General features: G+C 38.3%; 1 protein-coding gene across 1 annotated transcript in view; it reads right to left on the reverse strand.

The window, feature by feature from the left end:
- Window positions 1–23,788, reverse strand: part of TARBP1 (tRNA guanosine 2 -O-methyltransferase TARBP1) — a 95,472-nt gene that overhangs the window by 38,425 nt on the left and 33,259 nt on the right. Inside the window, exons 9-17 of the mRNA XM_074948858.1 lie at window positions 21,812–21,901; window positions 18,308–18,446; window positions 17,908–18,004; window positions 17,489–17,664; window positions 13,356–13,453; window positions 8,555–8,716; window positions 5,954–6,147; window positions 5,265–5,526; window positions 4,983–5,171 (exon numbers count right to left, since the gene is read on the reverse strand). Coding sequence (XP_074804959.1) covers window positions 4,983–5,171; window positions 5,265–5,526; window positions 5,954–6,147; window positions 8,555–8,716; window positions 13,356–13,453; window positions 17,489–17,664; window positions 17,908–18,004; window positions 18,308–18,446; window positions 21,812–21,901 — 1,407 coding nt within the window. The remainder of the gene's footprint in view (window positions 1–4,982; window positions 5,172–5,264; window positions 5,527–5,953; window positions 6,148–8,554; window positions 8,717–13,355; window positions 13,454–17,488; window positions 17,665–17,907; window positions 18,005–18,307; window positions 18,447–21,811; window positions 21,902–23,788) is intronic.

Raw genomic sequence — 23,788 nt, forward strand, 5'->3', positions numbered from 1 at the left:
TCTCAGGGATTGACTCCCAACAAGACAGGAAATGTTTGAAACCAAAAGAACCAGGACATCCTCCCAGTAAAGTAAAACTCTGAGGAGTGCAGAAAAGCTATCTAAAAAGTACTAAGAAGCTATCTATCTATATATAAGTTTGAAATATATTTTTTAAAATACGACAGCTAAACTAAACTACTACTAAGAACAACTAAACTAAGGTAAAACTCAATGCAGACAACTGTTAAGACACTGTCTCAGATCAAGGTGGCTGAGAAGGAACTCAGGGTGGTTCACTCACGCAGAGGTGTGGAGCAAGAGACTGAGTAACACTCATGCGCAGGCCAAACAGACACTTCTATAAGAAATTTCTAATCAAAGGCACAAGTGCACCTAGGAAAGGAGCACCCACAGGGACACTACTCAAAGAAGAATACAACGATCCAGTGTTTTCACATGAGTAAAAATCCTTGCCTTTGCCTGACCCTCAAATATTTGGAAAAAATGCATCTGTGTTTATTTTGATGGGTGTATATTTTTGGAGTTGTAGAAATGCTTCACAATTTAGTGGAAACATATCTAACTTCTATTTCCAAACTAAATTTCTTCATACAGATGAAATGGTACTTTTTTAAATTTTCCCAACTGAGGATTAAGTCCATGGCCAATTTAAAGTTAAAATGGTTGAATTACCAAAGTGCAAAAGTGTGTCCGAACCATTTTTTTTAAGATGTGAAACCACCTTTCTTTGTCATTGTTCTGACCTTTCAAGTAGCTGAACAGATTTTAAACTAAAAAAAACAAAAAACAAAAACAAACCCAACCCCAAAACCATAAATTCACTCAGCCCAAAGGGGCGTAAGTGTAAGAAATTGCAGGCCCAAAGTAGAAATGCTTCCAAAAAGTGGTAGTAAGCCTCTAAAAAACAGGGATTTAGAACACGAACAGTTCAGCTGTATTTTATACAATATAATTTGAAACAGAGTTTTAATTATGATTTCTTCTCAGAATAGTTTACTAAAGTAGAATCAAGCCCGGGGAAGGCAGAAGATTTTATGGAGTAAAATAATTTATTTCCAGAAAAAGATACTATTTTGCTACTATTATACAATTTTCTGACTGCCAAGTGATGTGTCTTTGTAACCATAAAAAGTGCTGCGATTACTACAAACTAAAATACTCCTGGAAGAAGGATCTTTAACTGAAATACTGGAACATATCTGATCTTTCAGATGAAAATAATTCTAGGAATATTTCTTAATATTCTTACAAAAAAATCAGACTCATGAAATTGTTATGAAATTCAAGGATGAGAGTTGGTAAAACCACAATGAAGGAGGGACCTATACTGTTCTTCATCTATCTGTTTAACTTGCAGAGAACAAGCATGATACTTTCTGTACATTTCAACAAAATCCTAAAATCCTTTTCCACAGATTCCTTAACCAGCAGGGTAAAAATCCATCACATACAAAAAATAAATCTAAACTTGTGCAAGAGTGTGCATTAGTATGGATCCAGTGGAAAGGAGGAAAAAAGCAGATGAAATAAGACCATAAGCGCAGAGCTGTGGACACCTCTCTATGCATTCTATGGTGGGAGTACTCCATTTTTAGCTCAAAACTACCCTTGTGCCCACTTTTTGGCTAATGTTTTAAAGCTGGTACAGTCCACTGTGGTAGACAGCAGACACATTTTAACTATATTTCTAAAGCAACTCAGTATCCCACCGTTCAATTTTTAATGTCTCTTAAGCTAAAAACTATAGGGACACTTTACAGGGGTCAATGGCAAGAGGTACTGCCGAGGAGTGGGGTAAGAATGTACATAAGTAGACACCTGCTTATGAACTTTATCTTCATTTTCTTATGAAGGGACAGAAGGTAGGTTGGACTCTTAGTTGTGTATAGGAGACCTTCATTACCTCCTTGATTCCTGTGGTCATGGTATGTCCCACTGCAGACAATGGGATAGCTGTCACAGAGACTCAAGACTCTCAACACTTGCACAAATATACCTTGGCATGAAAATATTTAAAATACTAACACTAACACAAAAACTATAAATATTGAAACAAACAGCAGCAAACAAACGATGGCTACAGCTCATAGGTTCAAACAACACTGAGCATGCGATTGCCAGGTGTGGAGGTCTGTGAAGAGAGAGACCAGACAGAGAGGTCAGGTACTGATTTCTACCACTTGGAATTATTTTACTTGTATATGCTAAGGCAACAACATGTCTTCTTTCAGCTGGGACACAAGCAAAGATTGCTACTGCTGAATCTGATATAACTATTACTGAACGTAGATGCTGTTACGTTTTAACATTTATTTGATGAAGTGGATTTCAAAGAGAATGCACTCAAAAAGAATGAACTGACAGAAAAGAAAATCAATGGATATTATTTTTTGAAAGCTCTAAAAAGAGGAGGTTACTCACCTTGTGCAGTAACTGAGGTTCTTCAAGATATGCATCCCTGTGGGTCCACTTCAGGTGTCAGTGCGTCCCGGCGCCGTCGATTGGAGATTTACGGTAGCAGTGTCCACACGGGTCACGCATGTGCAGTAGGCATCTCGTGGTGCTGCGTCTAGCATGCACATGACCCAAGCCCTCCAGTTCCTTCTCTACTGCAGAGTCCTTACTGCGAACTCTGAAGTAGAGGGGAGGGGGTGTGAGTGCTGTCCCTGTGGGTGCTCCACTTCAGGTGAATGTAGAGCAGTGCCCCTCAGAAGACAGGAAGGACTTTGCGTTCATTTGAGTCATAGAGGTAGGTATGGTTAGGCCAACTGTGGCATCAGCCCTGGAGTCTTGAGTGATTGCATAGTGCTCAGTGAATGTGTGGACAGAGTCCCAAGTGGCCGCCCTGCAAATCTCTAATATCAGAACAATGTTTAGGAACACTATCGAGGTTGAAACTGATCATGTGGGATGCACTCTGATGTGTGCAGGAGGGTCCATGTTCCAAATACGATAGCAATGTTGAATGCATGTGGAGATCCATTTAGACAGTCTCTGAGTAGCTCAGTCTTCAGCCGAGGATGGTTGACAAGGAATTGGAGGGCTCAGGTCGTGTGCGTGCTAGACATGGCACCAACAGCACCATGAGAACCTACTGCACATGTGAGGCCCGTGCGGACGCTGCCACCATAAATCTCTGATCGACAGTGTCGGGATGCACCGACACTTGTCAGTGGAGCACCCACAAGGACAGCACTCGAAGAAAAATTAAGATTACACTGTTTTAAAACTCTTCCCAATATATATGATTTTATCGGCCAAATACAAGCACAAAGCTTTTGAAAGATTATTTAGTTTCCCCATAAGAACTTCCTGTTTGTTATTTTGTAGCCTCTTAATGCAACTCACTCTTCACTATTGTCACAAAGGATATACTATCTTTCTATTGCACTGATCATCTACAGTGGAACCAAATATTTTTAAGGGGGAATATTTTTCCTCTTTAATCAGAAGTAGGAAGCCAGTGGAGTAAAAGGTTTTTCTTGTGTTGACATAAGTCAAGATATCACACAAAGTCCTTCAAGTCCTTATCTGCTTAATATTGCTGTGGGTGTCATCAAAAACTCAATATTTACTAAGCTATTACAAGAAGTATCTGAGATACTACATTTATTTTCTATTCTAAACACAAATGAAAACAACAATATTCTCAGCTACCACTATGTGGTAACTGTTGGTAAACAGCAACTTTTTAAATTAATTTACTAGGTAACAGATTATGAAAAAAGTATTCATAAATTGGTCAAACATACACACAAAGATGAAGAAAGGAGCTAAAGAAAATGCTACCATTTAGACCAGAATTGACTACTGTTATTTGGTGCCAAAATACACCACAATAAACCTCCATGCTGGCATCAAGGATCTAACTGTAAAAATGATAAAAAAAAAATCCATAAGCTTTATAACCAATACAAACATCCAGAAATGATTTTACTAAAACCCAGGAAAATAGGAACTTTCACTCAATTACAAATTTTCCTGAAACCCCCTCTCCCCCTTCATCAAATGTAGCTGAAGCAACTGGACTCTTGGAGAACAGGAAATGACATACCTCAACAAAATCAGTAAAGATGGATTTCCTGTTTTCCAGAATGGCAAGTAAAAATATAATAGAACTGGCTCCAATGTTAATAAATTCATCTTTCTTTAAGATGGTAAAATCTTTGTTTGCAAGGTTACATTTTTTCTCAGCATTCTGGAATCCTGGGAAAAAACCTCTCTACAGCCGCAGCAAAAGTTGTCTGTTTTAATAGTGTCCTAACTTCATGTCTAATCGCTCATCAATGTTATCAAAAGACAGATCTATAAACCACTGAATAAAGATACAAGTAATAATGCATACAGTAGATATGAAATTACAGCAAAAAACTCACTGATCAGACCAAAGGAAGCTGCAATCATTTTCATGAATTCAGAAGATCTTGGATAGCCAGGGAAGTGAATAATTTACAAGTCAAAGGTACAGTACCTTTCATTACTTATATCACAGGAACAAGTAAAGGGGAACTGGATGAGTGAAACAAATTGTAATGAGATATAAAGCCTATCTCTTGTAGGTCACCATTTTGAAGCCAGCACAGATTGGTAGCGACCAAAAGTCATTGCCATGTAACGATTTTTTGTGATCTACTAGAAATGGTCTTTTTCTGTGTAGTTCATAGTAGACAATTTTCCCTCCACCACTCCCTAGAGCCCTAGCTGGCAGGACCAGCAGAGACAGCATAGACTAAGGGACCTTAAAATTAAACAATCTTCTTACCCCTAGAGGCAGTCCCTCCTGAAAGGGTGGAATACACTGTACTGATGTTCTGAAGATAAACAAAAATGACTTTGGTTCTAGTGCTCTCAATCCAGCATCTTTTGTGAGGAGAAAAATTCACTGAGATGGCTGAGAGAGGAAAAAATCATCTATTAAGAAAAGATGTCTTCCGCTCAAGAATTTACATACATTTACAAAAAAGAACACTAACACTTACCTCCTTTATTTTTGAATATGCTTGACCCTTGCTACTTGCAGCAACAGCAAGAACTTCAGTGTCAAAAACAAACCAAACAAAGGCTTTTAAATTAGACCAAAATATTAGCTGTGTGTTGCTCAGAGAGGACATAACTTTCCAAGCCATATCAAATGCATCTATGCAGAGAGATTCGGATGAGCCCAGAAGCTGAAAATAAAGGGAAGAAAAGCAGTGTTTCATTTCTGGGGTGCAAAAATTTTCATTATTGTTATTGACCATAGGTTTGCTTTTGTCTCTTACCTTGGGAACAAGCACTTTCATGCAATGAAACACAGGTAAAACCTGGTCAGAAGGCAAAAGAGTTAGAGCTTCCAGTGCAGACTGTAGAGTTCTTATTGGCCTTTGGACTGCAAGCAAAGATAGTTCCAGAGTCTCATCATTTGACAATGGTATAAATTTATGATACTTATTTAAAATAAAATGAAGGCAAACCCACTGGTCATGTACATAGCTTGCAACGATTTTCCCCCATCCTTGAGAAGATGTTGATTCTTCAAATAAACTGTAACAGAGAAAATACTTTTAAGTCCACATTAATACTTAATACTTCAGTTTCTTTACATACAAACTATAGGCCATAATGTAATGTCCTAACAGAAAGCAGATTAGAATCAAAAGTCTAAATGTCAATTCAACTCCCAGTAAATTCAGTGGAAAGATATCTATTCACTTCAGGAAGAATCAATTGAGTCCTAATTCCCTGTCTACTACAGAAAGAGCTAAGATGAGCAAATTCATTTAGCTTCCACCATATTCTGGATCTGAAGATTAAGACAAACTCATTTAGCTACTTAGACATCCTGAATTCATGAAATTATCACTTATGAAACTTGTATCTTGTCAAAAATTACCAAAAAAGTTATCTTAGAGTTACTTTACTCTGTATTAAAGATTTATAGAGAGTGACTTGAACTGTAGCAGAGACATACCTATTTTTTTCCTCAATATAAGAAGGCTTCTTTAATACTTGATTAAGTTGAACAGAGGAAATAAAACCTTTTAGGGTTTCAACAGCGTGTAGAGATTTAAGTTGCAGTTCAGGTTTCCGATCAATAATCTCACAAACCACAGTTAGTGAGGCCATACTAACTACTCTTTGAATCTGTTCTCCAAGCTTTGGTTCCTAGTAATTAAAAATCAAAATCAACAGTATAACATACTAAGATTTCCCCTAATCAATTATGTATAATATACTGATGCATATTGAATACCCTTAAAATATACTATTACATATGAAAATCTGATTAGAAAGTACAATGTAGGGAAAAACGTGTGTGTGTGTGTGTGATCTTACAAATTACAAGCATTCCTTTATCAGCACCAGCCCTGTAGTTTGACTATGACATGACATTCATAGTTAACTGAGTGAGCAGAAATCAGCTTATGTACTTTTACTAATAATGGAAATGCTAAGAAATTAATTTCATTCTAGTATATTACAGCACTTGTGCCAGTACAGTTAAGGCTGAACAGCAACTAAGGTCAGTCTTAATTTCATATTTTCTATTTTATGTCACAAACTTAGTGTTAAGCAAATATTCAAATGTATACCTGTCATAAGTATATTTTCCCCCAAATCAAATTCCTCACAAATTATAAGTCTGAATTCTATTATTTATGGAAATCTGAAAAAAAAAGTAAAATTCAGGCACGTGTAGCCAGAGACCTCCAGGCCAGTAGAGAGAGAGTAGTTAAAGCGGTCTAGAAGGCAACTACAGTCACTTCAACTAAAGGGAAATTATTGTGTCTGAGAAGCAGAGCAAGCAGAAGAGACTATGCGATCTACTATAGTATAAAAGCTCACTCCCAATCAAAATATATTAATTTGTGTGTAAAGATATACAGGAACAAGTGTGCAGGGGGAAGGAAGAGGGACAGAAGATTATATAAAAAATTACCTAGCACTGTCAATGTGTACAGCAATGTACAAAATGCAATATTATAACAGATTTTCTGAACGCCTCCAGCTATCAGAAACACAGAAAATGTTCCTAACCTCTGCCCACCTCCTCTATGAAGAATGGCTGTAAGAATTAGCTGCAATCTTTCCACAACACATAACTAACATAGAGCCCCTACTCAAACACTCATTAATCAGTTAAACCTTCTTCTGATTCAACTAAAGTATTGACTTGGGAAGAATTACTGAGTCAGGCCTCAATATACTGTTACAATATGCTAACCAACCCACAAATGTCATTTTTGTTTGATAATATAATAATTATGATAAAATCCCAAACAGAGGAAAAAAATCGAACTTGTTTTTCCACTTAGTCATGCAAAAATGATGCTAGTGTGTTTTATCTCTCATTCTGCCTCCATGTATGATTTAATTTCTTTACTTCTTTGAGCCTACTGATTTGTTCTGACAAGGATAGCATCGGAATATTAAAGGGTGCTTATCACTGCCACTGTAATTAAGGTTGAAAAACAGTTTCAAACATACAGTTCTGTTTTTACACAATTCATCACAACATTCACTTTGTGTACTAAAGATGACAGGTGATTTATGCTCTCCCCCCCCAAAAGAAAAGAAAAGAAAGCGAGCAAAATCTGTCCATCCATTTTTCACTTTGTCAAGGCTGAAAATAACACATTTTTTCCATTTTAAAATTCTATCCTTTTAAAAAATATCAGGGCTACCATAAAATAAAAACAGATACAGATTTGGCATGAATATAATCCTCCTCTCTTTTTGAACTAGTATCTTTGCTTTGCTTGGGGGAGAAAAATAATTTGATTTAAGAAAGAGATGAATGAATATTCTATAGTGAATATACCTTAAACCTAGACAACCAACTTAAAGATGTACTTTGCATGCATTCACAGCTCAGTTAAAGACATTTTGCTCCCACTGTAGTAATCATTAAACTTCCACTAACTTAAAAGGGAACAAGAAAAACACACACGCACAGGAAATTAAATCCCCCCAAAATCGTTTTGACAGAGCATTAATGCTTCTAGATCAAGAACTCAAGTCTGGAAATTCCAAAAGTTAAAGTTCCTCTAGCAATATGAATTCAGCCATGTTTCACATCTAATATTTTATATTTCTCTTTCGCTGAAAAATGAAAATATTAACATATTACTCTACATAACACACATGTATAACTTGGGATAGAAAACATGGGGGAATGAATACTGCAACAGAAAATGTTAGCTTTTGGAATTTCTTGACCTTCAAATTTAACGCTGTATTAATACTAACATTTGGGGGATGGGGTTTCAACTTAATTCTATTTTCAAAGCTATCTAACATTTTAATGTATTTTAGGAAAAAGTCTTTGAGCACTACACAAACCATCTTATCAGCGAAAAATGTGTTTATTGCCACCAAGGCATTGTTTTAGCTATATAGCAACTGTATACCTTTAACAAAGAACTAGGGTACTAATAATGTCCTTTGGGAAACAGTGTGTTTCACTGCAACATAACACTGCAGATGAATTACACAAGTGAGTTTTCTGTAAAGTAATATATTCATTAATATTTCTATCATATAGTTATGCCATTACCCCTTGTAAAATTACCTGCTCATTGCCCGTCTCCTGCAGATTTCGAATAGAGGCATTTATCAGAGAAGAGATGAAATTCCAAATGGAGGGCCCCTTTTTCCAGCCAATTTTTGAGCATAAATTCACCAGGTCTGACAATAATGCTAAGTATAAATTACAACGATCCAGATCTGAAACCTAACATGAAGAAGGTAAGCAGAGTCACTAAAGAGGGAAAAAATTAAATTGAAAATGAGACAGCTAGAAAAAGGCAGGAGCAGCAGCAACAATTACAGTTGAACAGTCTTTTCTTCTTGTGGCTAAACACACGTTCTTCTCTCCCTTCCTGTCAGGTTCCCCCATTCCACCTCAGGGGTCACGGAGAAATCAACAGCAACTCTGGAACTATGAAAGGAATCTCCAGTCTTCTTTTTTTACTAGAAACTTCCTTCCCCTCCATTTGACCACAGGCTCTGCCCTTCTTCCTGTTGGGTCCATAGATCATTTCAAGCGGTCAGTGCAAAATCAGCTGTTTGATAACTGGACCACTGCTTTTTCTTCTTCTGCAGATGTCTCACCACAGAGTCCTAAGAAAAGAACGTACACGCTTCTCCCCGCTCCTACTTCGCTTTCCCACTACGTCTCCTCTATTTGTTCTCTGGCTTCTAGCTTCTGTGCTCCCCTTCATGTACTTCTCCTACTCCACACCACATCATCCCAACACGACCTACTTTCTCTCCTCTCTTCACCCACTGTGTACTTTCATGAACTTTACTGCCTTCTCTACTCCCAGAGAGCTAAACACCTTCTCTTCTTTAGGAACTATTAGGAAAGGGACAGAAAATAAGACAGAAAATACCATAATGCCCCAGTATATAAATCCATAGTGCACCCACATCTTGAACAGCATGTCCAGTTCTGGTAGACCCATTTCAAAAAGGATATAGTGGAACTAGACAAGGTTAAGAGAAGGACAACAAAGATGATCAAGGGTATGGAATGGCTTGAGGAGAGAGAGGAGAGACTAAGAAGATTAGCGCTGTCCATCTTAGAAAAGACAAAACTAAGGGGTGATATGATAGAGATCTATAAAATCATGAATGGTGTGGAAAAAGTGAATAAGGAAGTGTTATTTACCCTTTCCCACAATACCAAAACCAAGGGTCACCCAATGAAATTAATAGGCAACAGGTACAATACAAATAAGAGAAAGTACTTTTTTTTTTACACAATGCACAATTAACTGTGGAACGCCTTGCCATGCAATGTTGTGATGACCACTAGTACAACTGGGTTCAAGAAAAGAACTATATAAATTAATGGAGAATAGGTCCATCAATGGCTATGAGCCTAGATAGTCAGGGATGAAACCCCAGACTTGGGGTGACCCTAAACTTCTGACTGCCAGAAGCCAGTAGGGGATGGATCAGAGGCAGATCACTCCAACTGGTCTGTTCTGTACACTGCCCCATAAGCTTTGGTATTGTCAGAAACAGAATGCTGGACTAGATGGACCACCGGTTCGACCCAATATGGCCATTCTTATGTTCCTTTTCTCACTTTCACAAATCCTCTTCTCATTTCAACCTTAGTCTTTGTCTCAGTTCAGGTCCCCTTTTCATCCCATCCTCTATCATGAACCCCTCTTGGACTCTTTCCATATCAGTTTTATTTCCATACTGCACACTCCCTCTTTGATTATGTTCCCTCTCAAACTCCCACTCCACTGCTGAAATGCTCACCCTGATCCACCACCTCTATTTTCCTGCTACCATTCACCTCTTCACTCTTGCTGAAACACAGCTCTTTTCTGATGCCTCAACCTCTGTTGCTACCTTCCTCTTACAAAGACCATCTTTTTGCACTCCCCCAAGTGTTATAAGTGACTATGAACTTCTCCCTCCCTCCCTGTTAGTCACTTCCTGTCCCTTCCTCCTTCCCATGCAATTTTCTTATTTGGAGTCTACACTGGCTAGTTTGGCCTAGATTCACAAAGGGACGTAGGCATTGTGACACCGAGTGTCACTTTTAGGAATCTAGAAAATGACAGGGACAAAACTGCGATTCACAAAGGCTGAGTTAAGCACCTTGGCTCCCCATACAACAAATGGGGAAAAATAGGCATCTCAGAATGAGATTTACAAAATCAAGCAAATTAGGCAAGGAAGCGCCTAAATTAGCCAATAGGAGACAGCAATGAGAAGAATGTGTGCTAAGTCCCACTCCTCTCAGAGAGGTAAGTGCTGAGACAAGGCTGCAGGGAAGTGTCTATCACTGCTAGCGATTTATAGCTGGGAACCCCTCTCATGGAGTCAGGTGGCATAAGCGCCTAACAGTGTTTCTTGTGAGAATGAGCTAGGCAGGTGCCTAACTCCACACAAAATGGCCAGAGGTGATACCCACCTTATAACTTTTAGCCCAATAGTTAGAGTACTCACCTGGGATGAGGGAGACCTGGGTTCAATTCCCCCCTGAAGCAGAGGGAGAGAAAGGATTCAAACTGGGGCCACCCACTGCTCAGCTGAGTGCAGTAACCACCGAGCTCTGGGATAGTCTCACGTGGGGCTCTCTCAATCTCGCTTGTTGAGGCTGTTCCACAGGGGATAAATACTTAAATGGTCCCTGGGCCAGAGAGAGAGAAAGAATGACTCTGTAGCCTGGTGCTTCGGGCACTCTCCTGGGAGTTGGGAGACCCAGGTCCAATGTTTTGTTCATTAGTTATCCACAGTGGAACAGCTGCAACAGGATAGACTGACAGAGCCCCATATCAAACTATCTCAGAGCTCAGGGGTTAGAGCACTCTCCTAAGAGGTGTTGGAAACCCCTGTTCATAACCTTTCTCCTACTCTGGCACAGAATGGGGAATTGAACCTGGGACTTAGACACTAAATGCTATTTTGAATCTGGACCTTTCTCCCTTTATCCTCTGAGTAGCCACTAACTACTGCTAAAATTCTTGCCCAGGTTCTTGCTATCTCTTATCTTGTTTACAGTAACCTCCTTTCTGTCTTTCAACTTCTCACTTCTCCCCATCTAGTCTATCCAAATTGCATCTGCTGAAGTCACCGTCCTCTTGTCACACTGCTCATCTCCTTGTACTCACCTTAAAGGCCTTTAAATCTCTGATCTCATTTCCTCCTACACTTCTATTGCCACTCAACTCCCCACATTTCTCCCAACCCACTCATCTTTTTGCTTTATCTCCTTTCTCACTCTCTAGCTTTGTACTTTGTTATACTGCCTTCTATGCTTTGAACAGCCCTCCTCTGTCAGCCAAGCCCCTCTCTTCTTCTGAAAACCTACATCCTTCAGCAATACTACATTTCTTCTCATCACTATGTCTCATTTTACTCTTTCTCCCATGAACCGTTTATCACTAGTTTCGCCTTGTGTGTGTCTTGTAAGCTCCTTCGTAAAGCTCTCTGCTTAAGACCAACAGAGAGCTAGTACTCCTGGGGAAATTCTGCGCCAAAAAATAAAATCTGCGCATACTATTTTAAAATTCTGCATATTTCAGTTGTCAAAAACAACACAATATAATCATTCCAGTTTCAATTATTTTGGGAATTTATTTTAAAATACCTGTCAACAAGTATGTCAACAATACAGACAACAGCCAAAAAGATTCCCCCAGGAGCAGAGAGTTAAAGAAACCCCTACAACAACCCGGTTCCAGTTGGGGGGTGCTGGAGGGGGCTGTGTGGGGCACCCAGAGCCCAGACATCTGCACTCGCATCTCCCCAGAGCCCAGCTATGGACCACACCCCCCCCCGCCCCGGATCAGACCCTCACACCTCCTTCCCCCCAGAGCCAAGCCACAGGGCACCCCCTGGCCTAGACACCAGCCCCACCCTTGCACAGAGCCCAGCCGCGTGGGGCACCCCCCCCAGCCTAGACACTAGCACCCCCCCACAACAGAGCCCAGCCGCAGGGCAGCCCCCAGATACCAGCCCCGCCTTTCCCCACAGAGCCCAGCCAAAGGGCAGCCCCCAGCCCAGACACCAGCCCCACCAGATCCTTTACTCCACCAAGCTTCTATACTGTCCAGTTGGAGGACATGGTGTAGTGCGGCCCCCTGCTCTTCCTCACCCTTTGCTAGAGCTGACTGGGTCTCCCAAGCCCTCTCCCGTCTTGGGAGAATGACGATCAAAGAGCATGCAGCCTCCAGCCCTCCCAGGCTGGGCGCTCGAGCAACCCTTAGCGGCAGCCAGAAAGTCTGCATGGAAAATAGGGAATTCTGCATTCTGCAGTAACGCAGAATTCCCCCAGGAGTAAACTAGTTATTAGCAATTTTTTAAGAAGTCAAATATCACCAGCACCTCTCGGGTTTCATTTTAGGACTCTCAGTGAAACCCCAACATGAAAAACTGTTTAAATTTTAACTAGCCTTTTACTGAATACAGTAAAGAGGGAGAGGGAAAATAAAATAAAATGTTGACCAGTACTATAAAAACAAATTGTCAAGTAACTTTCTCTCAAAACCACCAGTTCAGTACCTCTGCTATAGGATTTCTTTAGACCAGAGCAGTGACAATTAATCTAGTGAACTGTTCCCACTGTGCCAAATTTCAAGTAAGTTTGATGGCTGAGGTAAACCGAATCTTTGCTGAATTCCCTTTACTGGAAGAAACTTCAGATATCTGTCTCAGCGGGCTTTTATCAAAAACCATTAAAGTATTTCTATCCAAGATGATTTTCTGCATGTTGAAATATTTCATTTGGAAACATGTAAAAATATTGCCAATTCCGTGTATAACAGATTAACAATCAGAACTGTAATTAAAAAAAACAAGAAATCAGACAGTATGTCTTTCAAGTACCTACAATAAATACTTACAGTATTCAACTCACTTGTAGTGAGTCTTCTGAGGACAAATTCCAGAATACTTTCTGCAGCAGTCATAACAGAATTAGAGAGAAAACTTAACACCACATCTATACAGAAAACAAAACAAATGCACTATTAAAACAATGTACTTTTTTGTGTTAGAGATACATGATATACAAAGTGGATTAAATCAGGTTACCATACAATGTCAAGCTATACAGGAATAAGCATTTACAGTTCTCTTAAGCCTCTGATCATTCAGTATAAATGACTGCTCACTGTTTTATTGTATACTATTCTATTTCAGTGGGTTCTACTTCTCTTTTTGAGGGGATCTTCACCTGTTTGGTTAGAGGGCTATAAAATGGTGCACAGAATATAAGGATTTTCAAGCAATGTTTATGATTATCTTTTTAGGGTTAGGCATTCAATCTTAAAGGCCACACACAAAGCTCTGCTACTTAAAAATGTATAAAAACTTGATGTTAAGAATCCCTCAAATCTTCTCAAGTGTTAATCAATAAATCTGGAGGGTATTCAGAGTTCCAGATCAAATCTCATAAACTAGTAGGTCCAATTTAATGGCCAAGTAAACCTGTAGTTCATTGGTTTGCTGTCTATGTTTATCAGAAATCAATTTGACTGAATAAACACCAGAGAGATCTCAAAGTCAATGAGATTATTCAAGTGCTTAAAGTTAAAGCACATACTCGAATGCTTTGCTGGATCAGAGCCTAAAGTAATTAGAACGACTCTCAAACTTTATTATAGTATATTATGGTATTCTAATGCCCAGATTACGTGTGTGTGGTTGTTGACCTTTACTACAAAAGTTTCTCGGTCTTGAATCAGCAATTTAAGTTAAGGCTGCAAAACAGGTTCCATTCAAACCTAATTTTCACAGTTTCATAATTTTGTGAAATATTCATTACTGGTACTGAAATTTTCCATAATGAGCCTCTACACAAATATACCATTTTTTTCTGAAAAACAAGCAAAATCCCTTCAACTGCTTTTAAAGATGAGTGAAAGTGAAAAAAAAAATACACCTTTCCTGTTTTAAACCAAAACTACTATGATCATATACATCACTGAGGAGTAGTATGCTTATATGGGAAAATTATATATATAATATTTGTTTAACACATTTATGGTTGGATGCAAATTGCAGAATGAGCATGCACATCAGAAAAGATCACCATGGGCAAGACTGTCACTTGCCCAATGCACCCATGCTGAAAAGTAAGGGGTTGGGCTACCTGGAACACCAGTGTATGTAACGAGGACAAGAGCAGGCATCACTGACACTAGCCCTCCTTTACTTCCACAAAAGTAACCAGGGAATGGATCGAGAGGGGCTGGGAATGAACACAGCCACTGGCTCTGTTCCCACAATATGCCATTTAGCACAGCTGAACTGGCACAGAGGGAGAAGAATTTACTACTACAATAGCCGGTAGCAGATACTTTCTCCCTTAGAACAAAAACAAAGCAAGCTGAGAAAGGAACTCTTTCCCCCTCAGAGTCAGAACTCTTTCCTTGCTGCACCACACTCAGGGATAGATGTAAGGTCACAATCTGGCCCAATGTCTCTCAATAGACACATAAAGATAGATCTATTTCATTTGTACGCACAGCTAGTTAAAGTGGGGTTCTAGTCAGAAAAGCAACTATGTGAAAATGGCATGTTCTAACTCTATCAATTTGCTCCTTGTTTCTATCTAGCATTGTATCTGCTCTTTTTAAATGATTAAAATAAGGGTACTTAAAATACTTTGTACTTTCATAGTATTGCAGAGTATTGCAGAGTGAAGTGGGTTATATTCCTTCTTGTGAGTGATCAAAGTTTAGTGAAGTTTGCAAAGATGAAAGATAAAGAGCTGGACCGTTTTCAAATGTTCATAACATAATTGAATTCCCAACCCATTTTTTCCCAAACTTTGTCACGAGCTTACTCCTCAATGAGGACTATTTAGAATGCTCAGTTTCCAAATTCAGCCGCTAATATAATGTACAATGGGAAAATTTTTTTGTTTTTTTCTTAAAAACATCTGCATACACAACAGCTAAAAGAGAAAAGGAGTACTTGTGGCACCCTAGAGACTAACCAATTTATTTGAGCATAAGCTTTTGTGAGCTACAGCTCACTTCATCGGATGATGCTCAAATAAATTGGTTAGTCTCTAAGGTGCCACAAGTACTCCTTTTCTTTTTCGAATACAGACTAACACGGCTGCTACTCTGAAACCAGCTAAAAGAGGGTTTCTTGAAGCTTTCTAAAGTAATTCATCTTTAGGTAGAGACCAAGCATGGAAGATTTCAATAACTAAAAAGTTATTTTCAGAAAGTTATAAACAAATGAGAGCACAGGATTATAATGGAAAATAGCATTTGTTACTTAGGGAAGGTTACGATAAAACATGTACAAGACATAGTGCCACACAATACATTTGTATGGCACTTAGTCATAGAAAATGACAGGTATGTTACTACTGTAGGGGCTGTAGTGGGTAAATGTGGCAAAATATACTTCACCACCTACGTACCTCAATCTATATTTCAAGGGAGACCACAGTGGCACTGAAAGTCAGACGGATAATACATCAATACGGAGATGGCACTGAAAGCCTCTGCATGCTCTTTTTGCACCAACATATAGGGAGTCAACAGAACACAGGGAGGATAACAAAGCATTAAAGTGGAGTCTATCTGATTGGACCTGCTATGAAATAAACATCTATGAAGCACAGGTTGAGCTCCCAGCAGAGATTCTCAAAGAATACCTTTGAGGATTTCTTCAAGGTTTTCTGTGTCACCTTAGAATTACACCAAAGAGCAAGCTCGGAGGAAAGCCTGGTACCCTTCCTGGAGATTTAACAGCCAAATCTTGCGCTGATATTTAATTTTTGAAATCACAGTTTAATTAAATGGAAAACTGCCAAATGCCAGAAACAATATGGACATATTTCAAAACTATATTGTGCTTATTATCAATGTTCTCTATTAACATGGCTGAAAATGGCTCAGCTGACTGCTTGTATAGGAGTACACATCTCTAGTTTGTTCACAAGGTTAAACATTGTAATTTTGTTGCTACATCAAATTATTACAGTTATTGCACCATAACTCCGCCTTGCATGCTGCTTGGTTCATGCTTCACCTGTAATAATAATTCTGCAAAGGGAACTTAGGAATTATTTTGATAAACCACAATGCAGAACAAAATCCAGCTAACTCTCCCATAGTTCTGTTGGCCCTCAAAGGTTATCAAGAGTAATAATTAGTAAAAAGTCATTTTTCAACACTAAAGTCTGCAGACTCAGTAAACACAGGTAGCAGATCTGTTGAGTAAGAAAATGCCAACAATGTAGCCACCTTTTGAAAGGAACATCAAGTACATTTTTGTACTTTTTTTAAACAAAGCATTCACCACTGTTAGTAACATCACTGTACAAGCTTGAAAAGCAGAACCTGTTTGTATCAGTTTTCCCCTTTCAATACATTGTGTCCCCCTCCCTTTTTTTTAAATGGTAAACATGCCAACCCAACTTGGACATTTACTGTATTTCCCTGTTCGTGAATCATCAGCAAATAGGTCAGTTCATAACACTGGCAATTAAGTTTATTACTTGGCTTTACTCTGCAGCAGAGAAGCATGAAAACACAGCAGGTCATACCTAAAGAGTGGCTTTTCTTTTCTTACATGTCTTGATACCAAAGCATTTAAAAGGAGAAAAGAAGTTTGGAATTCAATCCTGCAAGGTGAAAGCAGTCTCCTGGCAGATTCCACTGAACTCTGGAGGCTCAATTCCCAAAGAATGGGCTCACAGTTATTTGTAATATGTTCATGTTATCCAGGTTCTAAATACCTGCGGGCCCAATCCTGAAGGATGCCAAGTGCTTTCTTGGAAGCATTCTACATCCTCAACTCACAAGCAGTGGTGGGATACGCCAGAAGGGCTTCTGCACGATTGGGCCCACAGTTTCTGATTTGGAGGGCATGCCCCTGATTATAAACTTTTTTATATACATTACTTATGAATGGACATTACTTGACAATATCCCTTTACCGTAGTAAATATCCACAAATTTAATTTGATTATAAATTATATAGGATGCAATATACTAAAGATATCACTAACCATCTTGTGGACTGGACTGTTTTAACAAACAGGTCTGTAATAGCTTCAATAGTAGCTGTAGACTTTTATCGGTTTTCAGTGTTGGTATGTAAGCATTAGTGCCAAGTTTCAACAAGACATCCAGAAGAGGGTGCAAGAAAGACTTTAGTTCAACCCGTTCAGTGTTGCTTTTTTTGCTGCACAAAACAAAAATTAAAAACAAATATTCTACAAACTTTTCTTACATGTCTAAGTCGCTTGAAAATCTAGGACTTAGACTCCAAAGTCATTTAGGCACTTTTGAAAATTTTATAAGACAAGTTCTAAGGCAATTGACTACGGATTGATCCAAAGCCACTGAAGTCAACTGGAGTCTTTCCACTGGCTTCAGTGGGCTTTGGAACAGGTCCAGAAAAAAATTTGATGAGATTCCTACTTGCCTGTGTTTATTCTTCACCTCCTCCACATCTGCAGCCAGCAGAATCATTGTAGCAACAAGCTTAGCTTCAAACCAGTCAGGCATAAAGCAGTTTTCTCCTGATTAAAGAGAATTTAAATTTTCCATTATATTTTTTTTAAAATCTCAGTATGGCAATTTTAACTGTTAATGTAGGTTTCCAATCCTATTAACAGCAGGCAGTGATACATAAATGATTCATGAATTCAATGTACAAAATATCAGCATAAATATTAATAATGAACACTCTGCATTCTTGTATATAAATTTAAATTAAACCAGGTTCATTTTCATCCTCTACCTACTACATAAGAGAGCATCTACCAGCCTTTTGGTTTTTTGCATTTAGGAGCTATTAATTCATAAAGATTAACTGAACTTACTTTTGGATGCAGGTGCCTTAAGGTAATCTTCCACAAGAGTATGTACATATGCACTTAATGAAGATCTTTCTTGATGCTCAACATGGCAGTTTATGGACTTTCTGAAGCATCTGTCATGAGTATACAGCCAATCGCAAAGCTAAATGAAATAAATGTCGCTATTTAAACACTTTTGCCAACTTAGGGTATATAGAAGAAAATAAAGTAATCCGACACAATCCAATATGCTTAAATTCTCTAGAAGTGTGTATGGTGGTATACGTATTAATACACTTTTGATACATATGCAGAAAAGGGAAGAAACCTGCAGTATTTTTTTTTTAAATCCTGTACTTGTTTAAGCTTTTCATACTTATAACAAGAGTAGAACAGATGCTGAGCATAGTCATTACTTCATTAACCTGCTGTGCCATCGCATGCAGCTAGATCTACTTATTCAGTCAGAATGTTCTTAAGTCCAAAGATTACTTCTTCCATGTTTTTTCACTTAAATTTCTAATTCCGTGGCTGAATGTGCCCATTCAAGGTTGTGATATATGTGTATTTTGAGAGTTAAAATTCAAAATGGAAAGCAAAAATTTAATCTTACATGCAAATTTGTCTTCTTTTGGGAATGGAGTTCTGCTATTCTTGTAAATGCTGGGTTTTACCACACAAACGAAAATGAGAGGCAATTCTCATGCAATTCTTTGGCACCCAAATACTGGCCCTTTAAGAGGTTCCCAGACACCCACTGCCTCAGAAAATACTTCCAAAACTATGAAAAAGGAAAGACAGGTACAGCAGATAATCATTCTGAAGAGAAGGCACATTTAAAGATAAGACAAAACAGTTTATTACTCCAGCAAACAAATCCTATATCCGCTAACCAGGGTGGATAAAAATCAATGATTTAAAAAATATATATCAGATTTTTTTTTTATTTAAATCGGATTTTTTTTGAGGGGAAAAAACCTATCTAAAGATAGTTTTAATTAAGATACATTATAGCTAAAAGATATCTCATCATGGAATAGGGATTATAAATTCTAATTCCATAGTATGAGACAATATATTCCTGTAATGTTTAAGAAAAGTTTTGTAAATTAGCTCCAATATTTCATGAATTAGGGACCCAATCTTATGGGGTTCCAGGGGCTTCTGTATAGATTCTTTAGGTTAATCTTTCTATCTACACAATGGGACTCAGTGCTCAGTCAAGAAGATACCATCAGAGATGCTGAGTTTTGCAGTTCTCAAACTGTGGATTTGTCTCTCCAGAGATAACATGCTTGTTAATAGCAAAAATGTTTTTCAATAAAATAAATAATATACAGAGCTGAGAAATAACAGACTTCAATTCTATTGTCCCTCTGCAAATTTGTGTACACAGAGTCAATCCCTTACCTCTCTCTAAAAGTGAAAAGTTTCAAAAAGTTCAACAAATAGAAGATTGTTGGGGGCGGAATAGATCTGGACAAGAAGAAGTCAGGAGATAAATGTGAGAAGGGTGGGACAGGCACAAAAAGTGAAACTGTTTGGGCAGCACATTCCAGAAGTCTTGAGGTCTTTGAGTGTAGCTTTCCTTGATTTGAGATCTATCATACCATTCTCTCACTAGAAGGGAAAACCTATAATGGCAGCAGGCCGTAAAAGAGACTCAGTTTGGGAATATTTTAATGAAGTTCCTCTACCTGTGGGTAAGACAGGCATGCGTGCAAAATGCAAACAGTGCAACAAAGAAACGTAAGGCCTGGTTGCCCGAATGAAACAACATCATGAGAAGTGTTCCTTCTCAGGAGGAAGCTGTGTTGAAGATGATGAAAGGAACATGTCTGAACATGCAGGATCTTCGGGTTGGTAAACTATTTTTTATTTCATACTCCTTTCTTAAGGACTGCCTGTCTTCCTTCCAGACTATTCTTGAATTCTCATGTTTGAGCAAAAAATATAGTTGTTACTCTATGGTACTATCATTTTAGATGCAGTTGTGATAAAAAATAAATAGCTGAAATAGGCAGATCTTCCTTTTACAATTTCACCTTTAAAGTAGCACTGAGTGTCAGTGAATGCAATGAGTAATACTAAATGAGGAGTATGGTGGTAATAATTAAATAACTGCATTGACTTATTTGGTTTAGGAGAATCCTCCCTCAACATACAGGATTCTGAAGACTATCCACCTTCAAGATCACCATCATTTTCTACAGTTTCAGAGTTATCTGCCAATGATAGTGTTTCAGTCACATCATGTATGTCACACAGCCACAGTATATCACCTGGGGCAAGAAGGAAAAAAAATCTCCATCATCCAGAAACAACCATAGATAAGTTTGTGATAAGAACCAGCAGATTACAAAAAGAGGTAATTGATGAAAAAATTGCCCAGTTTGTTTATGCAAAAAACTCTCCTTTCTGTATGATTGAGAACCCACACTTCATTAACATGGTCCAGTCATTAAGACCAGGATTCAGTCCACCCAACAGAGCAGATGTCGCAAGCAAATTGCTGGATAAAGTGTATGAAAGAGAAATTGAGCAGCGTGCAAAAGGTCTAGAGGGTAAAATTGTTAAACTGAGCTTTGATGGCTGGAGCAATGTCCGCAATTATCCTGTTGTAAGTGCTTGTGTGACAACAGAAGAAGGGAATGTCTTCCTTACAGAAACAATTGATACATCAGGAAATGCACCCAACAGCAGAATACTTACAAGAAGTAGCAGTAAAAACTATAACAAACTGTGAAAAAAAATTCAAATGTCTAGTACACAGTTTGGTCAAAGACAATGTTGCAAATGTATCCAAGATGAGAAGAAATTATTTAGAAGAGAGTCCCAAGCTAATAACATACGGTTGCAGTGCTCATTTGATGCACCTCCTAGCCAAGGGAATGGCAAGGGAGAAAGCAGGCTGGCACTGTGGATACCTGGAAGTCTCTTATAGAACAAGCATTTGGGCACCAAAAGTCTGCATGAAAGAACTGATTCTGATTTGCACTAGGATATGGCTAAATACAAAAGTTACAAATTAGCTCATGTTCTCTCTCTGGAGAATGCTGTGACAAAGCAGGGCGTACAAGTCCGGTACGAGCTCAGCTCCAGCTCTTATGCTGCTTTGAAGTGCAACAGAAGCTCTGCCCTCAGGAGAAAGCTGCTCTTGTGCAGAATTCAGGTGCTCTGCAGGAGAAAAGAAAAAAACTACCTACCCCTTCTTCCTTACCTTCTCACACAATGAAGGTGCATGTTAAAATCTTCTGACTAATTACCTGCTGGATAGCAGGTTGAGGGTTAAAATTAATCTCCTCCTTAGCGTTAAACGTGTTACAAGGTACAGATACAAAGCACAAATAAATTAGCACTCAGTACCAGAAGCTCCAGATGTGCCAGTACAAAAGGGACTGAAAATTAGTTCACATGCATAAAGCATTAGAGAATTAAAACATTAGCTATAACTAATACAATAGATCAGTACAGTCCATTACAGAACATTTTGATTAACACAAAACCAGCAGCAGTTTCAATTCTCACCTCCATCCATAGTATAGTCCCTCTGCTTAAGGACTCCTCTTGTCTAAGAGACATGAGAAAACTTGAAATCTCTGGAAGTGACACTTTCTCCTAAAGACATTATTTAAGGTTCATTAGTCCCCAACATACACACACATACACACACTCACACACACACGTAATATTTTAGTGTGAAACTGAGAAGAGTTTGCTTTCATCTGGCAAATGATTCAATAAGAAAATAACCTTTTCCCTCTCACCCTCAATTTATTACAGGGATGTGAACTTTCCGAAGAGATTAATTTTTGCCTTTTTTCAGTTCCTAACATAACTTAATCAGGACACACAGCTCATTTTCCTACAGTCTGATGTATCCATATTGAGATGTACACTGAAGGTGAATGAATGGCTTGAAGCGAGGTATTCACTGATGGCTTTTTTTTTTTTTTTTTTAAGTGGGGGCAGGGTGTGTAAATGGACAACCTCAGTTATATTAATTTTAGATATTTAGAAGCCCTTGACTAATTCTTCTGTTTCTGCCTTTTCACAGGAAGCCCTGCTCAGGTCAGCTCATGGTCAGCCACAGCAAGATCTGAGACAGCAAAGAGAAAAGGTAAGCAGCTGTATTAGCAGACAAAAGAAAATGGGGTGGAGAATACAAAAGAGAACCTTTGACGTAGCTATCAGGCATAAGCAAGAGTAGTGCGCACTCCCCTTCCATTCACTCACATGGACACCTCCATTCTCACTGATGATCATATGACATCCTTATGGCAACTACAGCAATTGCTTACTTGGAAATACATTAGGAAAGAAAGTAATTTTAGATTATTCTAAAGAGATTTAGATGATAAAAAAAGGCCAGCAACTATATGATAGTAAGTTCTCCACATACCACTGGTTGGGAATTGATACTGAGCAGGAAATTGCTTATCACCTAACAGCTACGGTGGCAGGTAAATAATAAACAACAATGCATTGGTATTATTAATTAGTAGTAGTCTTCACCATGTGCTATGCATTGTCCTAGCAAGAAGACATTCCCTACCCCAAAGAGTTTATAATCTAAAAAAGCAAGACACACATGAATGGTGGGAAAGAGGGATACAATCAAAGTATGTATTTATATCATGTAGGTTTTATATACATCAGGGTGGTTTTTTTAAATTAAAACATATAAATTGAACTCAATTACACCATCAGCCTATCCACTGTGAGATGGCCAAAGTCTTGTAGGCTTCACAAAAGAAGTGAGTCCTGAGGCGAGGGCTTTATAGATCAGTTCAAGGAGAACACACACATTGCTGGTATAAGTGAAAAAGGCAGAGAAAGATTTGTCAGAGGGGTGAACAACAGGCAGTCAGAACTAGCATCACTTGATGGAAGAGGCAGGAGCAGGTAAGGAACAGGAGCAGAGTCTTGAAGGTGAGGAGAAGCAGTTTCTACTTACATTTGGATTTCTTTTAAGTTTAACATTAACTCTGGATTTCCTGGGTTTCTATTGCTTTTTTTTTTTTTTTGCAACAATTACAACATACCGGTAATACTTTTACCCTTAAGTTACTGATATGCATTCAGCCTTAACTGCAGTTAAATGTAGTTTTTATCCAGGAACTTTACTGAATTTCATCAAACAAGATAAAAGCATGAGTCCTTGTTTGATGTCAAGTTTGAAGTTTAAAAAGAAAGTTTTCTGAGCTATCCAAAGCACCAAAATCATTTGAAAATTTTTAAACCACATTTTATAGCTTAAAAGTGCCCAGACAAACTCTTGTGATATTATAGGGGAGAAAAAGGGGAAGGGTTTCCTTCTGGTTCAACACTAAGCATGAGAAATTTCAGTCCCATAAAATAATTTGAGAATTAGACAATTTATATTCAAGATTTTAAAATGAAAGTGATATTTTAACCTGACTATAAAGTCACCATGCTAACACTAGAAATATAATTTTAAAATCTTTTATGTCATTTTGAAAGTCTCTTTAATATTAAATTTTC

Source organism: Natator depressus, chromosome 3 (assembly GCF_965152275.1).
Source record: "Natator depressus isolate rNatDep1 chromosome 3, rNatDep2.hap1, whole genome shotgun sequence".
NCBI lineage: Eukaryota > Metazoa > Chordata > Testudines > Cheloniidae > Natator > Natator depressus.